This window comes from Dendrobates tinctorius, unplaced genomic scaffold, assembly GCF_039654945.1.
Source record: "Dendrobates tinctorius isolate UK_male_01 unplaced genomic scaffold, ASM3965494v1 ptg000257l, whole genome shotgun sequence".
NCBI lineage: Eukaryota > Metazoa > Chordata > Amphibia > Anura > Dendrobatidae > Dendrobates > Dendrobates tinctorius.
The window spans coordinates 2095777-2108182 of NW_027361924.1; the positions used below are offsets into that span (position 1 = coordinate 2095777).

At 39.5% G+C, this 12406-nt stretch overlaps 1 protein-coding gene across 1 annotated transcript; it reads left to right on the plus strand.

Moving 5' to 3' along the window:
* The first annotated feature begins 2862 nt into the window (after positions 1 to 2862).
* Positions 2863 to 8785, plus strand: SOX8 (SRY-box transcription factor 8). Its single transcript, XM_073558441.1, has 3 exons — positions 2863 to 3554; positions 6887 to 7116; positions 7894 to 8785. The coding sequence occupies exons 1-3, from the start codon at positions 3142 to 3144 to the stop codon at positions 8619 to 8621; spliced, it is 1371 nt and encodes a 456-aa protein (XP_073414542.1). The 5' UTR covers positions 2863 to 3141; the 3' UTR covers positions 8622 to 8785.
* The last annotated feature ends 3621 nt before the right edge of the window (positions 8786 to 12406 follow it).

Consider the following 12406-nt stretch of genomic DNA (forward strand, 5'->3'; position numbering starts at 1 on the left):
ACTACTAACCCTGCTCTGATAGATAATGCTAATAATGCCACTGCTAGTACTAATACTAGTCGTACTACTAATTATACTCCTATATGCAGCTACTACTGTTACTAGTATTATTACCATTAATAATAATGCTCACACCATCAGTATTGTACAGCTAATTCTACTGCAATTACTAATAATAATGATCAGAATAGTATTACTGCTACTAATCTTAACCTTACGGCTACTACCTATACTACTACTACTAAGTTAGTAGTAGTATTGGTAGTAGCCGTAGGGCTTGAGTTACGGCTAGCATTAGGGTTAGTAGTAGCCCTAACTCTACAACTACTACCAATACTACTAATAATGAATGCCGATGCTTAGGCTAATACTAATTGCATTGCTAATTATAGTACTACTAATATCACAGATATCATTGTTGCTATTAATGCTCCTATGACTTCTACTATTACACTCAATATTATACAGCTAAAATACCTCTACTTCCTTCAATGATCAGAATAGTATTACTACTACTAACCCTAACCCCACGGCAACTACCAATACTACCACTAACAATAACCCTAGCCCTAATTGTAACCCTACAGCTACTACCAATACTACTACTAACCTGAACCCAATCTATGGCTACTACTAATACTGCTACTAACCCTAGTTCAAATCCTAACCCTATGGCTACTGTCAATACTACTACTAACCCTAATCATAGCCCTAACCCAACAGCTACTACCAATATTACTACTAACCCTAACCCTAGCCATAATCCTAACCCTACAGCTACTGTCAATGCTACTACTAACCCCAGCCCTAACCCTACAGCTACTACCAATACTACTACTAACCTTAACCCTACGGCTACTGTGAATACTACTGCTAAACCTATCCCTAACCCTACAGCTACAGCCAATACTAGTACTAACCCTAACCCTACGGCTACTGTCAATACTACTACTAACCCTAACCCTACAGCTACTACCAATACTACTCCTAACCCTGGCCCTAACCCAACAGCTACTACCAATACTATTACTAACCCTAAGGCTACTGTCAATGCCCTAACCCTACAGCTACTACCAATACTATTACTAACCCTAACCCTACGGCTACTGTGAATACTACTGCTAACCCTAACCCTAACCCTACAGCTACAGCCAATACTAGTACTAACCCTAGCCCTACGGCTACTGTCAATACTACTACTACTAACCCTACAGCTACTACCAATACTACTCCTAACCCTGGCCCTAACCCAACAGCTACTACCAATATTACTCCTAACCCTAGCCATAATCCTAACCCTACGGCTACTGTCAATGCTACTACTAACCCCAGCCCTAACCCAACAGCTACTACCAATATTACTCCTAACCCTAGCCATAATCCTAACCCTACGGCTACTGTCAATGCTACTACTAACCCCAGCCCTAACCCTACAGCTACTACCAATACTACTCCTAACCCTGGCCATAATCCTAACCCTATGGCTACTGTCAATACTACTACTAACCCTAAAGCTACTACCAACACTACTAATAGTGATAATGCAATGCTTAGGCTAGTAATAATTGCAGCACTAATTATATTACTACTAATATCACATATATCATTGCTACTAGTATTGCTCCAACTACTACTATACTACTACTACCCAATATTATGCAGCTTCAATACCTCGACTTCCATTATGATCAGCATAGTGTCACTGCTACTGGTAATAATAATTCTTCTACTGTTGCTGATAATTCTAATATTACAACTAGTACAGAATAATGATTATACTACGACTATTGCTGCTCCGTATCGCTACACCCCCCAATGAAGGGGCGCCTCAGTAATTGTCCGTATACAAGATGCCAGGGAGCAATGCCATGAAGCCTCCCCACCAGCTGGATCTCCGCAAGGAAAAGCAGCACCAGAAACAATTACATTCGCACCTTTTCGTCTATTTATTTGTGTTTTTCGCCTTTTTATTAGCGCCTTATTTATTTGTCTATTTTCTACGCATTCGCTTTATTATTATTATTATATTCACCATTGTCCACAAAGTTTTTGCTTTCCGGACATTTCCAGCCGCAACTTTTTTTTTAAAAAAAAAGTTGCAAAACTTTTGCTCAAAATCTTCTCCAGTCTGATTTTACGTACGTCTATATTATTGTGGGTGGAAACACGTTGTGACATTTTAGCCGAACCTGTTTATTTTTATTTTTTTTGTACTACGAAGTTTTCGAACTTTTTTTTAATTATTTTTTTTTTAAGTAGTCTTTTAGTTCTCCTGGGGGGATTCGAACCTGCGATCTTTTGACCGCTGATAATCTATACTTTAATACTCCAACTTTGAAGTATATGGAAAAACAAGAAAAGCATTTTGAATTTTGCGCAAATTTTGCAAAAACGGTCAACGAATACCGCAAGGTTAAAAAAAAAAGAAAAAGAAAAGTGACTTTCGGAATGAGGAATCGGTGCCCAAGGAGTTTGTCGCGTCGTTTTTTAACGAGTTCTATTGGATGACAAATTCAGCTCTGCTACGTCTGCGCGCGAAACATACAAACGTGCCAGCGTTTCCGCGGAGCGTGCGCGCAGATTCATCGTTGGATATTTTACAAGCCGCCTGTAACCCTTTATTTTCTGGACCAGGCTCTCTGCTGCACGATGGGTTAACAGGTGTCCTCCTCCTCCTCCTCCTCCTCCTCCTTCCCTCTCCTGCTAATCACAACACACAAGTAGATACTACACGTGGGAAAGCAGTGCAAAGGGAAAGTGTCTCCTTTAAGAGTCCTGGTCTTGCCCCCTCCCTGGCAGAAGCCAATGAGAGCTTGAGGCGCTAGGGGTGGAGAGCAGCGCTCCCCTACTTAATGCTGGGCTGGCAGGCAGAGCAGCAGAGGGTACAGAGCTGGATTTTGGGGTTGTGGTGAGCCTTTGGAAATGTCTTTGCTCCTTCGCAGCCACTGAGTGCAATAAGTGGTCTCCATGCCCAATCAGTGCCCACAACCATTGTGCCTGCCAGCCTAGATTTAGGGGCTGGATTGCGTTGCACCACCCGTGCCACGGACTGTCTATCCCTTAGGACCAGATTGGTGCAAACTCCCCAAAAATTTGCGACTGATTTTTTATTTTTTGCAAGTTCCATCTCCCGACTCCCAGATGTTGAACATGAGCTCTGAGCAGGACCAGGCTCCCGAGGCGCCCTGCAGCCCGGCGGGCACCGCCAGCTCCATGTCCCACGTTTCCGACTCCGACTCGGACTCTCCGTTGTCCCCGGCTGGATCCGACTCCCACAGACCAGGGGGTATTAATAAGAATGACCCCGAGGGGCCCATGGATGAGCGGTTCCCAGCTTGTATCCGGGAGGCAGTGTCCCAGGTGCTGAAAGGGTATGACTGGAGCTTGGTGCCCATGCCAGTCCGGGGATCTGGATCCCTCAAAGCCAAACCCCACGTCAAGAGACCTATGAATGCGTTTATGGTTTGGGCACAGGCGGCTCGAAGGAAGTTGGCGGACCAGTACCCGCATCTACACAATGCGGAGCTCAGCAAGACCCTGGGCAAACTCTGGCGGTGAGTACCAACCCCTTCTCCTGCCAATGATAGACATGGTAGTATTGATAAACACTGCATCCTTGGTGCCAAAATCGTGGCATATCGAATGATCTCACCGACTTACCATAAGTGTATTGGTCACAGGTCATGATTGATGGTGTGTGAAATTGTTCATTGCTTGCAACAATTAGGGCAAATTGGCGCACTTATGGCCACTCGGTGCCATCTGTGCCAACATGTGTTCACTCCATAATACTGTGCCAATCTCTCATGTGAACAAAGTGGCTGGATATATGGGACTAAGTCAAACCGCAGATGACAAGTGTGCCTTATCTGATGGGGGCAAACAGCGCCGTTTGCCATATTTTTCTTGCAAAGTGCCAACATATTCCTCAGCGCTGTAACCTTTCGATGGCATCAGGGACTGTGCAGCAATTACAACCTTTTTTTTTTTTTTTTCCCTATTTTCTACTTGTCCCATAAAGTAATGAAGGGGCTGAAGTATAAGGCTGGTTTGTGGTGCCCATTGCGGTGCCATCCTTCCTTGTGAATTGGGTTTACAGATCTTGAGCACTCAGTGCTGCTCCTGTGCCCCTCGTTGGGTTTAACTCGGTGCAAAAATATTACTGGCGATGGGATGATCTGTGGGGTATTTTATTACGGTTAATATCTTTTATATGACCACTGTGTCCACTTGTTTGTGTTCAGGCTTACAAGGGTTAAGTCCGACGGCCATGAGCCATATGGACTCTGAAGTGTAATATGTGGAGACTATGACTCTCCCCTATGGATGAAGTCTGGTGGTGGCTCCATGCGTCTGCAGCATGGCCACCGACCAGGGTGGGACAAGGCTGCTGTGGTATGATGGGACCCCTTGCTGCTTTTTTTTTTTTTTTTGGTGGAAGATGCACATGCCACATGTTCCTACTATGGTGAACTTCTAATGCACTTATTGTTTTGTCAAAAATCTAGTCCCGATACTATCGTAATCTCTGTTCTGCAACCACATGATGGCGGCTGTCGCTAAAACACCGCAAGATCACAACTGGTCCAATATAATAATAATTTGCAGTAATTTAGACTTTCCTGGATATTAACACCTTGGCTACAGTAGGTGACTTACTGGAGCCCCCTTGGAGCAAATGCCTCTCTAGCCCCCAGTTATTCTGCTACCAATATTCCCCTGGCTCCTCCATGTATACCTATTTATGAAGAAAAATTGCATTATAAATGCCCCATATGAGCCCCCTGCTCCTTGTGTCCCCCCACATATAAATGAGCCCCCTGCTCCTGGTGTGCCCCATATAACTGAGCTTCTAGTATCCCCCCCCCCATATAAATGATCCATCATAAGACCCTTCTATAAGGTCCTTTAATTCAATTTCCTAATATCTCGTTCTGACTTGAGACCATCTGTAATGTTAACCCTTCTAGCGCCATCTGTCTTCTCATCATGAAACCGGGAAATACATTTCCTGATTATTTTCTAGCTTAATATTATTTACTGGGGGCATAGGAGACCTGTCTCCACTGCACTTGCTCTTCTGTTCATACTCCAATTGCAAATAGAGCTGCACTCGCTCTTCTTCTGCTCATACTCCAGTTGCATCTAGAGCTGCACTTGCTCTTCTGTTCATACTCCAGTTGCATCTAGAGCTGCACTCGCTCTTCTATTCATACTCCAGTTGCATCTAGAGCTGCACTTGCTCTTCTGTTCATACTCTAGTCGCATCTAGAGCTGCAGTTACTATATACTAGGTGTGTGATAGAGCTCATGTTTAGTGTCAGACTTTTTATTTGTGTGGTCTGCACTGGGGCCACAGATACAGTGTGTTTTTTTTTTTTTTTTTTATTAAAATGCCAAAAAAAAAAATGAGTAATGTGTAACGCTAAATGAGAAAAGTAATTATAAAAATAAAATACTATTATTATGTAATGGTGACACGTAATACTAGAAAAAAACCTGATAATATTCCAGAATAAAAATGTGTAACATGTAGTAAATATTAAAGTTTTGATGAAGAAAATCAATAAATCAGTTATGTCAATTGTATTCCTGAAACGAAAAAGTTTTACTGCTGCAGTAAGGAAAGGGTTAACCCTCCTGGGGAAAAAAAAAATAAAACCCTCTGCATTTCCTTACCTTCCCTCTAAGGGTTGCAAAATAAATATTTAGCGACTGTGCCCATCTCTGGAGTTATAGAAAACTTTTTTTGGTATAGGTTTTTTTTTTTTTTTGCACCTTTTGGTTCAGGACTGACCTCTCTGTACATGGGACTTAACCCTTCAAGGCCAGGATTGGAAGTGGACCATATGTAGGGTGGTATGAGAGAGCATGAACCCCCCTCGTTGTCTGAGATGCAGAGGCACAAGGATTGGGATTGTGATACAATGTGACTGAGGGAAACAAGTGGAATTTTGAAGAGGGGTGTTTTTTTTTTTTGTTTTTGTTTTTTTTTGAGAGAGGATCAGAGCGGGTGGTTGGATAAATTTTTCTATAATATAGTTATAGTTGATCCATATAGAGAACCCTGCCAGAAATGAAGAGAAAATACACAAATCGGATATTAAAATAGTATATCAGCCACGTGTAATGACTAAATAATAAAAAATACTAATTAAAAAATCTCAGACTAGAATTCTTTTTTTTTTTTTTTTTTAAGCCACGTTTGGAAAAGCAGGATTAAATTCATTGCAGAAAAAAAACCTCAAGAGAGACAAAAACAATGACTCGATCCCAAAGGCAAAACCACAAAATATTTTCCTGTCTGCTTTTAAGATGGAGCGTTACTGAGCGGAGCTTTGAAATGAAACGTTCCGGGGCTGTCGAAGGAATTAAACTGTAATATTTAAAACAAATTCCATAACTTAATAAAATTGTGGAAAAAAAAAAAAATAAAATATATAATATTTCAGTGACTTGCAAAAACTTTCTTACCGCAATGAAGTTAATGGCAAAATTTGACAAATGGTGAACTCCACACCACCAACTCAAATAGTAATTGGTGGTAGGTTAGACCCCCCCCCCCATCGCGGTAAATAATTTTTGGAGGTGTTGGACATACTTTTTGAACTGCTTTAGAAACCAGTAAGCAAGCGGTCAACAACAGTTTAAAAAAAAAAACAAACTACAACTTCCAGAAGGCCCTGACTGCCTCGGGCTAATGGAACGATGTAGGAGATGTAGTTGACCGCCGGTCTACATACTAGAGCACCTATTATATATGTATATGTGTGTGTGTATATATATATATATATATATATATATATATATATATATATATATATATATATATATATATATATATATAGCCTCCAACTAACGGTCCTCTCTTTCCCTCCTTCTACAGTCTACTGAGCGAGAGCGAAAAGCGACCCTTCGTAGAGGAGGCCGAGAGGCTCCGAGTTCAGCACAAGAAAGATCACCCAGATTATAAGTATCAACCGCGCAGGAGGAAGAGCGTCAAAGCCGGACAAAGCGATTCCGATTCTGGGGCCGAACTGGGCCACCACCCTGGTTCCCAAATGTACAAGTCTGACTCTGGAATGGGAGATGGTCATCTTCATGGAGAGCATGCAGGTAATGAGGTTTCAACAGGCAGATAGTCTGTTTATTATTGTGCACAAGTATTTGATTATCCTGCAGTGCCCCCGCAGGTGAAATGAATAATTACAGTTTAATTGTAAACGATCTGTCTGTATGACCCACATATGTCCTTCAGTGGGATAGACTAATAAATGAGGGTCCTGAATGGAGAACCCCCCCCCCCCCTGTCATTTTTAGGGTGTGTTTCCTAAACCAGAACACCACTTTAAGATCAACGTGCACCTCATCAATCCAGAATTTCATGTACTTGATGTTGGAGCAGCATTGCAGCTTCTTACAATAATCAGATAATGACTTTTTGGCTATTTTTGACCTTAAGTTCTGATATTTTCTTTTATTCGGCTTCTCTAAAGTTCAGTTGATTTCCTGTATGTGTGTGTGTGTGTGTATATATATATATATATATATATATATATATAAAAAAAGAGCTACTTGGAGCCAGAAGCTATTAGTTGTCTAGAATTTTTTTTTTTTTTTTTTTGCTCAGCCACAAGCCCAGGAGGCAAAACTTTCCAGAAACAGATTATCTATATGCGTCTAAGATTTCTTTCTTAAAGCATGAAGTTAACTTTAGACACATGATGGTCGAGAAGATACCGCGTCAACCGATAAACTTTTTTTATTTTTGGAGGTAGACATCCTGTTTTTGGAAGAGCTCTAGAAACTTCCCTAGATAAAGCTTGCTAAATTGCAATAAAGGATACAATATGTGATAATGGGAATAACACTCTAATTCTCTTGTTCTTCTAGGTCAAAATCATGGACCGCCAACTCCACCAACCACCCCCAAAACTGACTTACACCATGGTGGGAAACAAGAACTGAAACATGAAGGACGGAGGTTGATGGACAATGGGCGTCAGAACATTGACTTCAGTAACGTGGACATTAACGAGTTGAGCAGTGAGGTCATCAATAACATTGAGACCTTCGATGTCCATGAATTTGACCAGTACTTGCCTCTTAACGGCCATGGGCCTCTTTCAGCTGACCATGGGCAGAATCCTACTGGACCGCCTTATGCCGCGCCATATGCACACCCATCCGGAACCCCACAAGTGCCTGTTTGGAACCATAAAAGTCCTTCAAATTCCACCTCATCTTCCGAGTCTGGTCAGCAAAGACCTCACATCAAGACGGAGCAGCTGAGTCCCAGTCATTACAGTGACCAATCTCATGGATCTCCTACTCATTCTGACTACACCTCCTACAGTTCCCAGGCTTGTGCCACCACGGTGTCCACTTCCACAATACCCAGTCCTTTCTCCAGCTCTCAGTGTGACTACACAGACCTCCCAAGCTCCAACTACTACAACCCTTACACAAGCTACCCCTCCAGTTTGTACCAGTATCCTTACTTCCATTCCTCTCGGCGCCCTTACGCCACTCCCATCCTCAACAGCTTGTCCATTCCTCCGTCCCACAGTCCCAACTCCAACTGGGATCAGCCGGTCTACACAACCCTAACCAGGCCTTAGAGGAACTTTCCATTTCTTCAACCTGAGGACTCATGCCATAGATATGTCTGGTTGTCAAGACGTCTTCCAAGACATGTGCACTAAAGACAGAATGTACAGGTAGGAGGCGCTGTTCCAGTTGTTATATAAGTGCCTGCTGAAAAAAAAAAAAAAAAAAAAACAAACTCAAAAGTAAAATGAGAACATCTCCAGCTAAGAGCATTTCCATCTGAGTTTTCTAGAGAATTTTTTTAAATAATTTTTGACTCCGACATGACCTACCGTGAAGGATGGACCAGATATTTTTCACATGAAGACTGGGCACAACTCTGAAAGTTCTATTGTTTACCAGAACATGAGATACAGACCAAGCGATATGACCAACTCGCCCATTTCATGAAGCGCTGGGGTAGAGGGCCGATCCACGGTCAACTTAACACAGTCCCTTCGTTCTCCTCTCGACCTAACGCAATAGAATTCTCCCAAAACGGGAGTGTAAAAAACTTTTTGGAAAATTTTACACATGGGTGCACCCGAAAGAAAAAAAAAAAAAAAAAATACTGATTTCTATTTTCCCACCGCCATTTCATTGTGTCTCAGGCTTGGACTACGTATAGTCTTTTGGTGAATTTTTAGGCAAAATGTTTGGTTGTAATTAACCTTTTTTTTTTTTTTTTTTTTTTTTTTAAGATCTGTTAAATATATATAAAATATATTTATGTGCCATATATTATAAGTGATTTATTCATTAAAATAAAACTGTAGAACAGGGAGAAAATATAATATGGGAAGAAAATTGGTAATCTTTCACTCTTTTTGGGGGGGAAAAGTAGGAAAAACTTATTTTTTACTTTTAATCTTGAATTTGTCAGACCAGCAAATGTCTAATAGTAAATGATCGCTTCTGGTTGCCTTTTTCTTTGCCAAAAAAAAATCGCCTTGTTCAATTATTTAACTCCATCCTATATATTTTGCCAATTCTTCCGTTTCATCCATAGATTACCAGGGACCAGAGTCTTCCCACTTAAGCTAAGACACTAAAATCCTCTCCCATTGTTTTATTTTTTTTTACTTTTATGACTAATATTATTTTTGGGCTATTTTATTCCTTTTTTTTTTATTGTATGCTGAGCATATAATTTCTACTTTACGGTAACTTGTGCCTTTTTTTAAGATGTGAGAAAAGAGAACTCTGTAAATTAAAAAAAAAAAAATCTACAAATTATTTTTGTCCTACTTTTCTTTTTATATAAAAGTCATCAGATTTCTTTTTTTTTTTTTTTTTCTCTGCGTTTAGTGAAATTCTGCCAAAATTCTATTTTTCAGTTCATGTGAACGATTCCATTCGTTTGATGTACGTTGCTGATTTACTTTTTTTTTTTTTTCTTCCATAAAGCTAACTTTTGTATATGCTTTCTTCGAGAAAATTAAAATGGCTTTTTATTAAAACTGACTGTTTTTTTTTCTTCATGCGTTAATTACAAAAAATAAACTTAAAAAAAAAATAAATAAAATAAAAAAAAAATAAATATAAAAAAAGTGTTGGGTTAAATTGGTTTCTAATTTTGAAAAAATAAAAAAAAAATTCAGATTTGTTATTTTGGGCTGATTCTTAAATTGGATTCATATATCCATGAAACCAAGACAGTCAGGGACCAGCCCAGTCTGAATTAAGTCTAAGAAAATGTGGAAAGTATTTGTCAGGTTGCTTTATTTACCTAAGATGTGGCACAAAATACAGCGTAAAAAAAAATTTATTCGCGCGCCTCGTCTCCAGATTATTTGCTTTGGGATAGAGATGTTTGAATTGTGGTTTGCTTTATTGAGTTCACATTTTATATGAAGACTCATACATCTGAATGAGGAGGGGGGGGGGAAAAAAGGAAAAATTTTAAATTTAACTTTTTGGTAAATATAAAGAAATTTTTTTTAAATTTTTTTTTTTTTTTTTTTTTTTTTTTACCCTGAGAATTTTGGTAAAATAACATTGTCAAAATGTACCCTAATCTTATAATTGATGTGCCCCAGGAGTCTACAAACTTTAATTGAGAAGTTTTCTAAAGTTTGCCAAACTTTTCACTTTGGAATAATGGGCTGTTAATAAAAAAAAAAAAAAAAAATCCTACAAGAAACTTTAATGTGACGGTTTGATAACTCAATCTACGACTTGTATTACCAGAGATACAAGCACTCGGGGAATATTAGCTGTAAGGAGATATTGCTTCAGTTTTGGTCTGAAATTCAGTGACTGTAAAATTAATTTAGAATGTGTGTCATTGGCTCATTTTCGGCCGGATGCAAACTTTGGCGTTGAAAATCTGAATGTATGGGGAATTGATGAAATAATTACTTGTGTTGATGGTTCAGATTTTTTTTTTTTTTTTTTTTTCTTAAGCGATATTTGTAAAATATTATACATTTGTATATACACCTTTAAGATGGTTAAACAGTAACTCCACCTTCACTAAATATGAAAAGGAAGTCCAGGCTGCTACAGATCCCTTACTTGCTCTTCATGTTCAATCTGTACGAAAGCGGGGACAGTAATGCCAGCGCTGAAACGGCACAGGAGCCCCGCATGACACCCCTGAACAGCACCCGCACGGGAGGTGAGTATAGGGTACTTTTATCATGACCAAACACTTGTTCAAGTGGTTGTCCTAGTAGTGGACAACCCCTTTAAGGATCCCTGTACTTAGGGGACAGTATTATAGTAGTTATATTCTTGTACATAGGGGCAGTATTATAGTAGTAATATTCTTGTACATAGGGGCAGTATTATAGTAGTTATATTCTTGTACATAGGGGGCAGTATTATAGTAGTTATATTCTTGTACATAGGGGCAGTATTGTAGTAGTTATATTCTTGTACATAGGGGCAGTATTATAGTAGTTATATTCTTGTATATAGGGGCAGTATTATAGTAGTTATATTCTTGTACATAGGGGGCAGTATTATAGTAGTAATATTCTTGTACATAGGGGCAGTATTATAGTAGTTATATTCTTGTACATAGGGGCAGTATTATAGTAGTAATATTCTTGTACATAGGGGCAGTATTATAGTAGTTATATTCTTGTACATAGGGGCAGTATTATAGTAGTTATATTCTTGTACATAGGGGCAGTATTATAGTAGTTATATTCTTGTACATAGGGGCAGTATTATAGTAGTTATATTCTTGTACATAGGGGCAGTATTATAGTAGTTATATTCTTGCACATAGGGAGCAGTATTATAGTAGTTATATTCTTGCACATAGGGAGCAGTATTATAGTAGTTATATTCTTGTACATAGGGGGCAGTATTATAGTAGTCATATTCTTGTACATAGGGGGCAGTATTATAGTAGTTATATTCTTGTACATAGGGGCAGTATTATAGTAGTTATATTCTTGTACATAGGGGCAGTATTATAGTAGTTATATTCTTGCACATAGGGGGCAGTATTATAGTAGTCATATTCTTGTACATAGGGGTAGTATTATAGTAGGTTTTTTCTTTACATTATTGGAAGTATTATGACGTAAAGCTAATTTTCCCATTTGAGTCCATCGTTGTGATGAATAGCTTTTACAGTCATCTGGTCATTTTGTCCATGAAAACGTAGATGAGCAGGATGCGGAGCTGGAGCACATAGTGTGACTACGTGGTCTCAGGGGGATCTCCCACCAGGAAATGTATCTGCTTCTCCTGTCCTTCGATCGCTCTGTGCATTTTATTGGCAATAATTGTAAAACAATTAAACCACAGCTGTAAACGATAACTCGGTGGGGACATCTGCGAGACGAACTGGCCAAAAGTT

What these genes read in the sequence shown, in the direction of transcription:
- SOX8 (XM_073558441.1), top strand. Translation starts at nt 3,142, where the DNA reads ATGTTGAACATGAGCTCTGAGCAGGACCAGGCTCCCGAGGCGCCCTGC. An exon ending in ACCCTGGGCAAACTCTGGCG is followed by an intron (nt 3,555 to 6,886) that starts GTGAGTACCAAC and finishes CTCCTTCTACAG; the next exon opens with TCTACTGAGCGAGAGCGAAA. An exon ending in TCTTCATGGAGAGCATGCAG is followed by an intron (nt 7,117 to 7,893) that starts GTAATGAGGTTT and finishes TTGTTCTTCTAG; the next exon opens with GTCAAAATCATGGACCGCCA.